The sequence below is a fragment of the Hyperoodon ampullatus genome, assembly GCF_949752795.1.
Source record: "Hyperoodon ampullatus genome assembly, chromosome: 4".
Classification (NCBI taxonomy): domain Eukaryota; kingdom Metazoa; phylum Chordata; class Mammalia; order Artiodactyla; family Ziphiidae; genus Hyperoodon; species Hyperoodon ampullatus.
Window position 1 is genome coordinate 32,378,765 of NC_136917.1, and position 12,813 is coordinate 32,391,577.

The window sequence follows — 12,813 nt, forward strand, 5'->3', positions numbered from 1 at the left end:
AATATTGCCCAGCACATAGTAAGTGCTCACTAAATAGAAGTAGTTCTTATTATTTGGGGGCAGGGGTGTGGCTGAGAGCTGCTGGTCCCTCTGGGAGTCGGGGGCAGAGCCATCCTCAAGTTCAAGGAGCTGGGGGGAGGGGTGGTCAGGGAAGCAGGGACTGGAGACACAGGACCTGACCCTACCAGCTGTGTAGTCTTGAGGAAGCCAGTTCATCTCCTGGAGCATCAGTTTCCTCATCTGTAAAATGGGTTCTTGTGGGGCTATGTGAGAGGCTGTGGGCAGAGTACATGGCAGCATGCCTGGGACACAGAGAGGGCTCAGAAAAAGGAAAATCAGCACTCTTCATGGACAGGGGGAAGCAGAGATGGGGGAGGACCAGGCTGTTGTTGGAGCCCCATTTCTTTGCAGGCGGTCCCCGCTGGGTGGCCCAACCCCCGTCTGCAAGGCCACGCTATCAGGTAACTAAGCCCCGGGGGATGGGAAAGACCCCTCTTGCTGCCCCAGTGGGGGGTCCCTCACCCGGGGAGCCTGCCTCACCCCCCTCTCCCTGCACCCTACTCACGTGGTGGGCCCCCATCACCTCTGGGGGTCTGCATGTGGACCTCCTCAGTCACTGCCCCGGCTGCCCTTTCTCCAGAAGAGACGTGTCAGCAGCTGGCCCGGGAGACGCTGGAGGAACTCGACTGGTGTCTGGAGCAGCTGGAGACCATGCAGACCTACCGCTCTGTCAGCGAGATGGCATCCCACAAGGTGTGCAAGGCCTGTGGGGTGGGGCCGCCTGCTGGGGTGGGGTTAACTGTGGGGCGTGGCTGGTGGGCGGGGTCAGCCTGTGGCTGGAGCCTATGGGGTGGGGCCAATCCCTGGGCGGACTTGGTAGCATCTATAGATTCTGACTTCTCCCAGGGCTGAGGGGCCCTGGTGTGTATGTGTGTGCGTGTTTGTGAGTGTGTGTGTCCGTAGGCGACCATCTCTCCTGGGGGGTGGGTTGTATGTTTGTATGGTTTATGAATGTGTATCTGTGGCTATGGGTCTATGTGGCTGTTGATTTGTTGGCTACACATTTGCAGCGTGGGAAGGTGTGTTCCAATAGGATCCGGCAGGAGTGGCATGCACGTGTGTATCTATGGAGTGTGTATGGGTGTGCACAGCTGATTGCGCGGGGCTGTAAGTGTGGGGGGCTGTGGCAGAGGGGTGTGTATGTCTAGAGGTGTGAGTTGGTCCAGATGTGAATCTGAGTGTATATCTCCATGTGTTTGTAACTCTGTGTGTGTGTGCGTATGTGTGCGCGCTTGCAGGGCTGCGGGAGAGGGTGCAAGGCTTCCATGTACAGCTGTGCAGACTGTGCACTGCACAACTCCAGGGGACACCATTCAGAAAGCAGGCAATGTGAATGACACTTCCTGGGGTTGTGCAGCATGGTAGCAGCCCTTGTGGGAGGATGCCTCTCAGGAAATGAATGTGCAGGTAGAGATGTCTGTGTTGGGGGGTGCATACACCCATGGGTGGAGGTTTGTCTGGAAACATGTGAGTCTGAGGGCGCTTGTGTCCCTGAGGGTGTGTTGAGCATCCGAGAATGTGACTGTGTCTCTGAATGTAGGTCTCTGGGTGTATTTCTGCGATGGGGTGTGTGCGTGTGTATCTGTGGGTATGAGTGTGAGTATCCCCTTATGGATTTGTCAGGGCACATATGTGTCTAAGGACACATGGGTATTTGTGTTTGTTTACAAGTGTGTCTGTGGGTGTGTTGAGTGTGTCTGTAAGTGTGTCCAGTATCTAGGTGTTTAGCCCTTAGTGTGTGTCTCCACATCTGAGTGTGAGTCTGCGTTCTTGGAAGGGGTGTGTCTGAAGGCGTTTGTATTTCTGTGAGGTCAACTATATACCTATAAATGTGTTGAACAACAGAGGTGTGACTCTGTGTGTGTGTGTGTGTGTGTGTGTGTGTGGTCAGCAAAGGACGGAGAGCATTTGGGTGTTGGAGTGTATTCAAGTGCATGAGTGTGTCAAGTGTCTGGTTGTATCGGTGTGGAAGGTGTGTCTGAGTGTGGGTGTGTCTGTGTGTGGAGCATGTGGGTGTGTGTCTGTCTCTGGGTGTGTCCACGGAGGGGGCACGTCCTCTCCAGGGTGTGTGTGCCTCCCTGCCTCTCCCCAGCAGCCCCAGCTGGGTCCTGCCTGAGGCCCGTGGGCTCCAATGCCCCTTTAACGCCCCCCCCACCTCCAGCACCACCTGACATCGAGTGCAGCCTGCCAGTGCTGCAGTGAGCACGCACACGCACACACACAGGCGAACACACGGAGCCCAGAGCCTCCGAAGCCTCCTCCTGGGACCCTTACCGTGCCCCCCCCCATGGGCAGGGGTCCCTGGCCGCCTCCAGCCACCGCCGTGGGAGTGCCCATCGGGGCCAGGGGCTGGCGGACCATGTAACCAGGTCTGCTGCCGGGAGCGCGGAGGGGAAGGGAGCCCCCAGCCCTGCTGGGCCGGCCCGGGCCCCTCCGCGGCTCCCCCTTCCACTGCCCACCTGCCCAGCACCCTGCCCCCCCGCCCCCCGCACAGTAGCTGCTAATCCCGGAACTCCCCAAGCCCAGCCTCTGTGTGCGGCAGCCCTGAGCAGGGCTAAGACTCCAAGATGCCCTTGGTGGATTTCTTCTGCGAGACCTGCTCCAAGCCATGGCTGGTGGGCTGGTGGGACCAGGTAGGGGAACTTAGGGTGGAGGATGGGCAGGAGACCCGGCTCTGGTCCTTCCACCTCAGACCCTCCAGCCCCCGGTCTAGGCTTGTATGTGCAGCTGTGCACGTGTGCGGCCTGGACGTGAAGCCTTGTGACTGGGTCTCTGTGTGTGGCCCAGGGCTGGGCGTGGATGGCGGGTGGCTGGGGGTGTGGGTCTTTCTCTGGGTGTGACGTGTGTGTCTGCAGTGGTGGGGGGCTGCCTGACTATATGCTTATTTGCCTGGGTCAGGGACCAGGGGGTGGCCCTGGCTGAAATCACGTGGCTCTGATTGTGGTGTTGTGTTTGGGGCCATGTTTATGAGCCCAAAGCGGCGTGATTTTTCTGGGGCATGTGACCCCGAGTGTCAGTGACTGCCTTATTGTGTATGCTCCTTGGTTTGTGTGTCTGGGGCTGTGTAGAACTGTGTAATATGGGAGTCTGTGACTCTGTGTGCGGTTGTGTGACTTTGTGGGTCCATCGTGTGTGTGTGTGTGTGTGTGTGTGTGTGTGTGTGTGTGTGAGACTCTCTATCTGTGCCCAGGCCTCTGGCAGCAGTGGGAGGAGGGAGCGTTCGTCCTGATGTGGGCCATGCGGGCTCACCCTTCCTGCCAAGTGTCCCTCTTGCCTCTCTGGACAGAGTCTGCTCCTGCTTTGGGGGTGCTTTGGTGGAGCTTGGGGGCGGGGAGCCGATGCCCTTTCTCCTCATGTACAATGTCACAGCAGATGCTTGTGTGAAGTGCTATGGGGGGACCAGCCTGGTTCTGGGTATACTCCGTCCATCTGTGCATCTGTTCACCACTCTGAGGCTGGGGGAGAGGGGGCTATGATGGGAACCCCCTCCCCTGGGTGACTGGACTAGGGTTTCCTCAGCTCACTATTCTCCCTGCCCCGGTCAAACCTCTCCACCCAGAACTTCAGGACTACATTTCCTCCTTCCAAACCAGGCTGGGGGCTGGGGGCGGGGACCCCAGGGAGTGGGGTCCCTGTCTGGGACGACCTGGGCCAGGGGTAGCTCTGGGAAGGCAGGGGTTAAAGGGCCCGCCGGCTGCCCCCCCTTTCCCCAGCTCAGCAGCTGGTTGGAGGGGGAGTTGCTAAGGAGACTCCCATCACCATGGTGACAGGATTCTCCTGACACCCCATTGGCTCCCTGTTAGGTAGGAGCCCCTCCCTTCCACAGGTGCCCCCTCTGGCTCCTCCTTGGGGGGAGAAGGAGGGAGTATGGTGAGAGGAGCCCAGCTTCCTCAGACAGGGAGGAGTATGCTGAGTCCTGACTCCCCAAGCCTGGGGACCCCCATCCAGAGCTGGGAAGAGAGGAAGGACTGACCCCTCCCCTCTAGCAGCCTGCTGAGGACTCTGTTGGCTGAGCAGAGAAGTGAGAGGGACTCACGGGTTCTTCAGAAGTTTCTTGAGAGGGCCTGGCCTCACCCCCCCCACCCACACCTGCCATGACCCCATCATTCCTTCCTTCTTGCCTCCTTCACCTTAGTTCAAGAGGATGCTAAACCGTGAACTCACACACCTGTCAGAGATGAGCAGGTCAGGAAACCAGGTCTCTGAGTACATCTCCACCACATTCCTAGGTGAGTGAAGGGTGGCACTTGTGTGTGGGTGGGTGTGTGGGGGGAGGCATTGCATAACTGGACTGCAGGGGGCCACCGCAGACCCTGGGTCCTGTTGCCCACATTTGCCCAGGGAACCCTGACTCAACTCCCCAAAGGTCAAAGTCACCACACTCAAGAGCTACTATATCACGATGCCCCCAAATTTAGTGGGACCCCAACTTCTATAGAACACCCACATTTAAAAATCTCTCCAAGCTGCAAAGCTCCTCCAAACTCAGGGGAACCCCATTGGAACTCTTAAACTCAAGACCCCAAGAAACTCCCAAACTCAAATAGAATTCCTAAACTTTAAAATGCCTCCAGGCTGAAAAGTCTCCCAAAATTCACTAGGATCTCCAAACTTGGATTTCAGCCCCCCCAAATTCAGAAGACCCCTCAAACTCAAGAGAGATGCCCGAACCCAGTAGGGTTCTCAAACTCAAGGGAAACCCTGCCCTTAAGAGCCCATAAAAGACCCCTACACCTTTCCACCAAGCTGAAAAGTCTCCCAAATTCAGTAGAATCCCCAAACTTGGTATGACCCCCCAAATTCAGTAGACGCCCCCAAACTTTAGATACCCAAATTTAATAGGATTCTCCCGCTTAAGAACCTGTAAATGATTCCCCAAACTTAGGAGAATTTCCTAACTCAGTGGAACCCTGAAGACAGTAGAATACCCCAAATTCACTGGAACCCTCAAGCTCATGGGGATCTCCAACTCATCCTAACCTCATCCTGAACCCAAGAGACCTAGCTGAGAATTTATCACCAAAGGTCCCCGAATTCAGGGTACCCCCCCACCAAGCTGGAAAGAAGGTTTCAGAGTTTCAAACACTCCCGCCAATGGGGGTGTGTTGTGCCTGAGATCCAGCCAATAAGAGCACGGCATGCAAATGAGCCCTCTTAGGCCCTGTCATTGACTGGCGGTCCCCAGGTCACTATGGGTGGCCCTGGCTAGGCTCTGGAAACCATAAAGAGCTCAGGAAAGGGGCTTCTGGGGCTGGCCCCCAGAAAGCCTGGTGTCCAGGGGGTGGGGGTGGGGATCCATGGAGCCAGAGACCACCCTTCCCTCCCGCCTCCCAGCGCTGTCCACCTCCACCCGCCCTCTGGGTCACCATGGGGGTGTCTTCCCTGCCTGCTGGAGAAGGTTCCCTGCCTATCCGAGGCAGGCGGTGGCTCTCTCTAGCATCCCCACGCTGCTTCCTGACTTCCCATGCCACCCCCATGCCAAACCTTGTGATTGGACTGGGGCTACCCTATAGCTCCGGGCTGGCCCCAGGGTCCCCACTCCAGCCCACCACCTCCCAGAAGAGTTCCTACCTCCTCTCTGGTTTCCAGTCCATAAGTAACCAACAGCATGACACCCAGAATAGGTCTGCCCTCCTGGGTGAGACTTCCCAGGGCTTGAGGGCTTGGTGGGGGGGTCTGAGAGCCAGATGAGGGAGCCTCTGTGAGGTTCTCATGCTGGCTTCTCCTCTATCTTCTGCAGACAAGCAGAATGAAGTGGAGATCCCATCACCCGCAATGAAGGATCGAGAAAAACAGCAAGTGCCACGGCAGAGACCTTCCCAGCAGCCTCCGCCCCCTGGTCCACAGTTCCAGCCCATGTCTCAGATCACCGGGGTGAAGAAGCTGATGCATAGCAGCAGCCTGAACGATTCCAGCATCCCCCGCTTTGGGGTGAAGACCGATCAAGAGGAACTCCTGGCCCAAGTGGGTGGGGCCTCAGTGGGGGCTGGGCTGGAGAGGGGCAGGGTTCTCCTGGGGCCCAAAGAAGGACTGGGCTTTGGATCAGCCTGAGATGAGGATTCGGGTGTACCTGCTTTATGAGACTCTCAGGAGAGAGGGAGTGGTCTCAGCTGGTGTCCACAGGGGGCTCTGGAGTATGAACAACAGCACTGAGTTGAGCCCACCTTGAGGCAAGTGTGCTGGCATTTTATACCCTTGTGTCAGTCATTGGCTGGGGGCTGTCCCCAGGGCGGATGGCATCACCCCCTCCACAGAGCTCCTGTGGGGAAAGAGCAGATTTTTGACAAGGGGCAGCTGTGAGTCTTTGTAAACAACAGCCCCAGCAGCTGGGTGATGGGTGCATTGACCAGTGAAGGGAATCTGGGCAGAACCCAAACAGCATCCACTACAGACCAGACGTGGATTCGCCTCCTGGCTTTTCCATGAAATCTTAAGCCAAGGGGCTCCCACATTGATTTGTACAGTGGACTTGATGCAAGCTCAGTGGCTCCCTCAGCTGACATTTATTGTAACCTTCTGCGTGCCAGTACTGGCCAGGGCTATATTCAGTCATGCAGTGTTTATTGAGCACCTACTATGTGCTGGTGCTGTTCTGAATTCTGGGGAGACATGGAAAATTAGCCCATGTTCCTTTCCTCTCAGCGCTCATGAGCAGTTTAACTGAGGCTGAGCTGTGCTTTGGGGTCAGCCATGCTGGGTTCACATCCTAGCTTTGCCACTTGTGAGATGCAAGGTCTCGGGTAAGTCATGTCGCTGCTCTGAGTTTTGGTTCCGTCACCTGCCAAGTGAAATCAAGCGCTTAGTTCAGTGCTTGGTGGATAATACACACTCAGTAGACTCTGGGGTTGCTTTGTTATTTTCTGGCCCAGTAGGACCTGGGCAGTAAATTCTATACTGCTGAGCATGCCACCCACTGGGTGAGTGATAATGGTGCCACTATTCAGACCAGGGTTCTGAACTCCTAGAAAAGAGTCTAGAGGGCCCTGGGCCTTTGGGGGCTCCTGACCTCTGGCCTCCATCTCCACCAGGAATTGGAAAATCTGAACAAGTGGGGCCTGAACATCTTTTGCGTGTCAGATTATGCGGGGGGCCGTTCCCTCAGCTGCATCATGTACACGATATTCCAGGTAGGGCGGGCTGAGTGGGGCTGGATGCAAGGGAGGGGGCAGGGCGGGGAGCAGAGGGCCGGTGTGGGGGTCACCGCCCCCTACTCTTGCCCTCAGGAGCGGGACCTGCTGAAGAAGTTCCGCATCCCGGTGGACACGATGGTGACATACATGCTGACCCTGGAGGACCACTACCACCCCGATGTGGCCTACCACAACAGCCTGCACGCGGCTGACGTGCTGCAGTCCACCCACGTGCTGCTGGCCACACCTGCACTGGATGTGAGCATCGCCTGGCCCCCATGTCTCCCCAGCTGCCCCCCACACTATCCATCTCCAATCTTCCGTTTATCTCTCTGACCCTGAGTCTCTGACGTCCATCTCTCTCTGACCCCATTCCTCTCTCTCCTGACTCCCCATCTTTCTTTTTTTTAATATATAAATTTATTTATTTATTTTTGGCTGCGTTGGGTCTTCTTTGCTGCGTGCGGGCTTTCTCTAGTTGCGGCGAGTGGGGGCTACCCTTCGTTGCGGTGCGCAGGCTTCTCACTGCGGTGGCTTCTCTTGTTGTGGAGCATGGGCTCTAGGCATGCGGGCTTCAGTAGTTGTGGCTTGTGGGCTCTAGAGCACAGGCTCACTAGTTGTGGCGCAAGGGCTTAGTTGCTCCACGGCATGTGGGATCTTCCCGGACCAGGGATCGAACCTGTGTCCCCTGCAATGGCAGATGGATTCTTAACTACTGCGCCACCAGGGAAGCCCTCCCCATCTTTCTAACCCATCTCCCTCTGCCCCCAGGCCGTATTCACGGACCTGGAGATTCTCGCCGCCCTCTTCGCAGCTTCCATCCACGATGTGGACCACCCTGGGGTCTCCAACCAGTTCCTCATCAACACCAGTGAGTGGCCCGCCACGGGGGCAGGGCCTGCTGGGCTGGAGGCGGGGCCTGCGGTGCCCCTCCCAGCAGGGGGAGCCCTAGGTGGGTCCTCCCCTCCCCTGACTGCCCAACCCTGCCTGGGCTACAGATTCTGAACTGGCGCTCATGTACAATGACGAGTCGGTGCTGGAGAATCACCACCTGGCCGTGGGCTTCAAGCTGCTGCAGGAAGACAACTGTGACATTTTCCAGAACCTCAGCAAGCGCCAGCGGCAAAGCCTGCGCAAGATGGTCATCGACATGGTGGGCGGGGCGAGGGGCGGGGACAGAGCGGGAAAGGTCACCTTTGGAGCAAGGGGGCATTGGGGAGGGCCAGCTCTGAGTCTGGGACAGAAGGGCCCCTAGTGGGGGAGGCGTCCTTTGGGAGTGGGTCGTGGCGGCTGATTGTGTGGAGCGAAAACTTCAGAGGCCCTGCCCAGCTCAGTACAGCGGGCGGCCAGGCTTCGATGGCCCCTGTGACAACTTCTTGCCCACAGGTGCTGGCCACGGACATGTCCAAACACATGACCCTCCTGGCTGACCTGAAGACCATGGTGGAGACCAAGAAAGTGACCAGCTCGGGGGTCCTCTTGCTGGATAACTATGCCGACCGCATCCAGGTGCCCCCCTCCCCACACCGTATAGGGAGATTGGACCCTCCCCTCCCCCCTTAGGTCTGGGTTGCTGCCCCTCCCTCTGCTCCAGCTCCCAGGTTGCCCATCTTCCTGTCTGTTTTTCTCTTCCATCTAACCCTTTCCAACTCCCACCTCTCCATCCCATCTCCCCCCATCTCCTCCAGTTCCCTCTTGCCTTTCCTCATCAACCCGTTTCCGTGTCCCCCACACCCCTGTCTCCTCACCGCCTCTTTTCCCTTCCCTCCCTCTGCCCTTTGCTCATCAACCTCGTCTCATCTCCCCTTCTCTCCCCGACTCATCGACCCTCTTCCCTCACCTCTTCTACCTTTCTCCATCTCCCCGCTACCCATTCTCCCCTACTCTCCTTCCAAAGGGGAAGTAAGGAAGCCTGAGGCCTCAGACTAGGACAGGGACACGGCCTCTGAAGGTCCCCCACCCCATGCAGGTCCTACGGAACATGGTGCACTGTGCAGATCTCAGCAACCCCACCAAGCCGCTGGAGCTGTACCGCCAGTGGACCGACCGCATCATGGCCGAGTTCTTCCAGCAGGGCGACCGTGAACGCGAGCGTGGCATGGAGATCAGCCCCATGTGCGACAAGCACACGGCCTCGGTGGAGAAGTCTCAGGTACAGTCTCGGCACCACTGGAAGAGAGCAGGGCGGGCCTCCTCACCCCACACCGGCCTGGAACTCCAAAGGCCCAAGAGGTCCTAACCTGCCTGTACACAGTGTCAAGTTTGTCTTTGTCTGTTTTTTCCTTCTCTATCCTGATGGGAAATAGGCAACACTTTCTCCTCCACAAAACAATTGAACTGAGCCTCTGGACTCATAAGTTGTAGATTTGCACCCAGACAGTTGTAACTCATTTGTAGCAACTGCCATAACATCAGTAATAACACTTACCTGGCCCTTAGTTACAGACTTCATGTCCTTTCAGCCTCTCGGTTTCCCTATAACCTGGCCACTCATTTTGTGCCTGAGTTTTGGTGGAGTTTGTTGTTGTTGTTTGGCCACGCCACGTGGCATGTGGGATCTTAGTTCCCTGACCAGGGATTGAACCCGTGCCCCCCAGCAGTGGAAGTGTGGAGTCTTAACCACTGGCCCACCAGGGAAGTCCCTTGGTGGATTTTGAAATGAAGTTAAATGACTCGTCTTCATCATGTGCCTTTTTAATTTAACGAGAGGGACAGAAACACAGTCTCGTAAAAGACAACACTGAAGTGTGAATATGAGAGTTTCTCACTCTCCCTGCTTCCAGCCTCCTCCCTGGTGAGACCTCCTCTTCCCGGTTCGATGTGTATGCCCTTCCCATCCAGGGTTATGCATCCTCAACACTGTTGGCATTTGGCGCTGGATCATTCTTTGTGGTGGGACCATCCTGTGCATTGTAGGGTGTTGAGCAGCATCCCTGGCCTCCACTCACTAGATGCCAGGAACACCCTCCCCTTCCTGCGGTAACAACCAAAAATGTCTCCAAACACTTCCAAATGTTCCCAGGGCATGCGCATAGCCCCAAACCCCTGATGAAAACCAGTTTTGCTTGTTTTATTATGTATTTATGTTCACAAGCAACTTAATAGCAATAGTTTGTGGGTTTAGCTTTTTAAAAAAATATAAACTGGGGCTTCCCTGTTGGAGCAGTGGTTGAGAGTCTGCCTGCCGATGCAGGGGACACGGGTTCGTGCCCTGGTCCGGGAAGATCCCACATGCCGTGGAGCGGCTAGGCCCATGAGCCATGGCCGCTGAGCCTGTGCGTCTGGAGCCTGTGCTCCGCAACAGGAGAGGCCACAACAGTGAGAGGCCCGCATACCGAAAAAAAAAAATATATATATATATATATATATATATAAACTGTATCAATATATACCTTTTTTTTTTGGAGGGGTGGCACTGCATGGCTTGCAGGATCTTAGTTCCCCAACCAGGGATTGAACCTGGGCCCTTGGCAGTGAAAGTGCGGAGTCCTAACCACTGGACCGCCAGGGAATCCCAATGTATACCTAGTTTTATACAGCTTGCCTTTTCTTTCCAAAAATGGCTTGGAGATCTGTCCACATTATTACACATAGATTAAGCTTACCCTTTTTCACTACTGTATGGTATTCCCACAGAGACAGATGGATAATGGTTCGTGTAGTGATTGCTCTGTTGGTGGACATATAAGTGTTTATTAGTTAGGAATTCTCAGTGACTCAAACAGGATAAAGCTTTATTGGTTTGTTTGTTTGTTTTCTCTTATGTAAGGAAAGTCTGGAGAAAGGGAATTTGGCTCTCTGTGGCTCCACATAGTTGGCAGGCACCCCAGAACTTTCAATGTTTCTCTTCTGTCATGCGAAGCTTGGGGCTTCTCTCCTCAGAGATGTCTCTTGTGGTCACAGATGCTGTTGAAGCTCCAGCCATTCCTCCCTGGAATGTCAGGGAACTAAGATCCCACATGCCGCATGGTGTGGCCAAAAAAAATAATAATAACTTAAAAAATATAAACTAATTCCCAACTGATGTAGATATGGAGGTGTTTCCAGTTTTTGTTTGCATCTCATACATAATTTTTTTCTTTTTTTCTTACTTGTGCAAGAGTTTTTCCAGGGTGGCTCTGGAGAAGCAAGATTGCTGGGTCCAAGGGTATCAACATCTTTTTTTTTTTTTTTTTTTTGCCACACCACACAGCATGTGGGATCTTTGGGACTTCTGTGGTGGCCCAGTGGTTGGGTCTTCACCTTCCAATGCGGGGGTTGGTGTGGGTTCGATCCCTGGTCGGGGAGCTAGGATCCCACATGCCTCGTGGCCAAGGAACCAAGACATAGAACAGAGGCAATATTGTAACAAATTCAATAAAACTTAAAAAAATTTTTTATTAGGTCCCGCAGCATGCAGTGCCATCTGCACCAGCAGATCCCTGGTTTATTCTTCCTTCTCCCTCCCTCAGGTGGGTTTCATCGACTACATTGTACACCCGCTGTGGGAGACGTGGGCCGACTTGGTTCACCCAGATGCCCAAGAGATCCTGGACACTTTGGAGGACAACCGGGACTGGTACTACAGCGCCATTCGGCAGAGCCCATCGCCACCACCCGAGGAGGAGCCCGGGGGACCAGGCCACCCCCCTCCACCGGATAAGTTCCAGTTTGAGCTGACGCTGGAGGAGGAAGAAGAGGAGGAGGTGTCCATTGCCCCAGGTGCAACTGAAATGCAGGAATTGTCCACCGCCCAGGATGTGTTCCCAGCTGAGGAACCGTTGGAGGTCGTTGGCCAGGACCAGTCTACGGAGGTGGAGGTAGAGGAAATGTACTTGACACAGCAAGCAGACTCAGCAGATAGTGTGGCTAAGGGTCAGGACGCGTCCACGCCCCCAGATGCATCTGTAGGCTGCAGCAGCCCCCCTGCCCTGTCTCCTGAGAGCCTCCCTCTGCCTGTCTTGAGGACCCCGCCCCCTCCAGAGGAGGACCCGGGCCTTCTGGGCCTCCCCTCCACGGCGGCCGAGGTGGGGGCCCAAAAAGAGGATCAGGCTGCCAAAAGGGCGTGCTGCGCCTGCACAGGAACATCGGGCGAGGATCCATCCACACTCCCAGCTCCTGGAGGGTGGGGGTCAGCTGGAGGCCCTACCTGAGCCTCAGCCTCAGCCTCTACACCCCGTTGGCCTCCCTGCGTCCCGCCACCACCATCAACCCCCCACCTCCTCCACTGCCTCAAAGACTCTTGGGCCTCCTGAGAAAAAAGAAAACAGAAAAGAGGGGTTTTTTCTCTTTTCTTTTTTTCCCCTTTCCCCCCACCCCCTCCCACGGGGCCTCTTTTTGGAGGTGGGGGCTGGGGGACAAGGGGCTGAGGTCCCGGAAGGGATTTTATTTTTGGAATTTTAATTGTTACATTTTTAGAAAAAAACAACAACAAAAAAAACAAAAAAGCCCAGGATGAAACACAGCAACTGTAGATGCTCCTGTTCCCAGCTCCTCTCGGCCAGCTCCAACCCCCTCCTCTGATCCACCCCCGCTTCCCCCCTGCCCCAGGTTCCAGGCTCAGTCTTCCGGCCTCTTCGGGCTCTTCACCTGGTGTAGGGTCTCCCTCCAGACTTTTCTTCTGAATTTGGGAGGGTCTCTAGAA

The 12,813-nt window shown here is 55.6% G+C and overlaps 1 protein-coding gene across 2 annotated transcripts in view; it reads left to right on the top strand.

Annotated features, from left to right (window-relative positions):
• Positions 1–12,376, top strand: part of PDE4A (phosphodiesterase 4A) — a gene marked incomplete at its 5' end in the record, with an annotated part of 36,173 nt that extends 23,797 nt beyond the window's left edge. For both annotated transcript variants that reach the window (XM_079703417.1, XM_079703418.1), the window contains 11 exons: positions 412–461; positions 641–753; positions 4,196–4,289; positions 5,801–6,024; positions 7,089–7,187; positions 7,284–7,448; positions 7,962–8,061; positions 8,189–8,343; positions 8,577–8,699; positions 9,160–9,342; positions 11,642–12,376. In XM_079703417.1, coding sequence (XP_079559543.1) covers positions 412–461; positions 641–753; positions 4,196–4,289; positions 5,801–6,024; positions 7,089–7,187; positions 7,284–7,448; positions 7,962–8,061; positions 8,189–8,343; positions 8,577–8,699; positions 9,160–9,342; positions 11,642–12,322 — 1,987 coding nt within the window. In that variant the 3' untranslated portion in view covers positions 12,323–12,376. The remainder of the gene's footprint in view (positions 1–411; positions 462–640; positions 754–4,195; positions 4,290–5,800; positions 6,025–7,088; positions 7,188–7,283; positions 7,449–7,961; positions 8,062–8,188; positions 8,344–8,576; positions 8,700–9,159; positions 9,343–11,641) is intronic.
• Between the last annotated feature and the right edge of the window lie 437 nt (positions 12,377–12,813).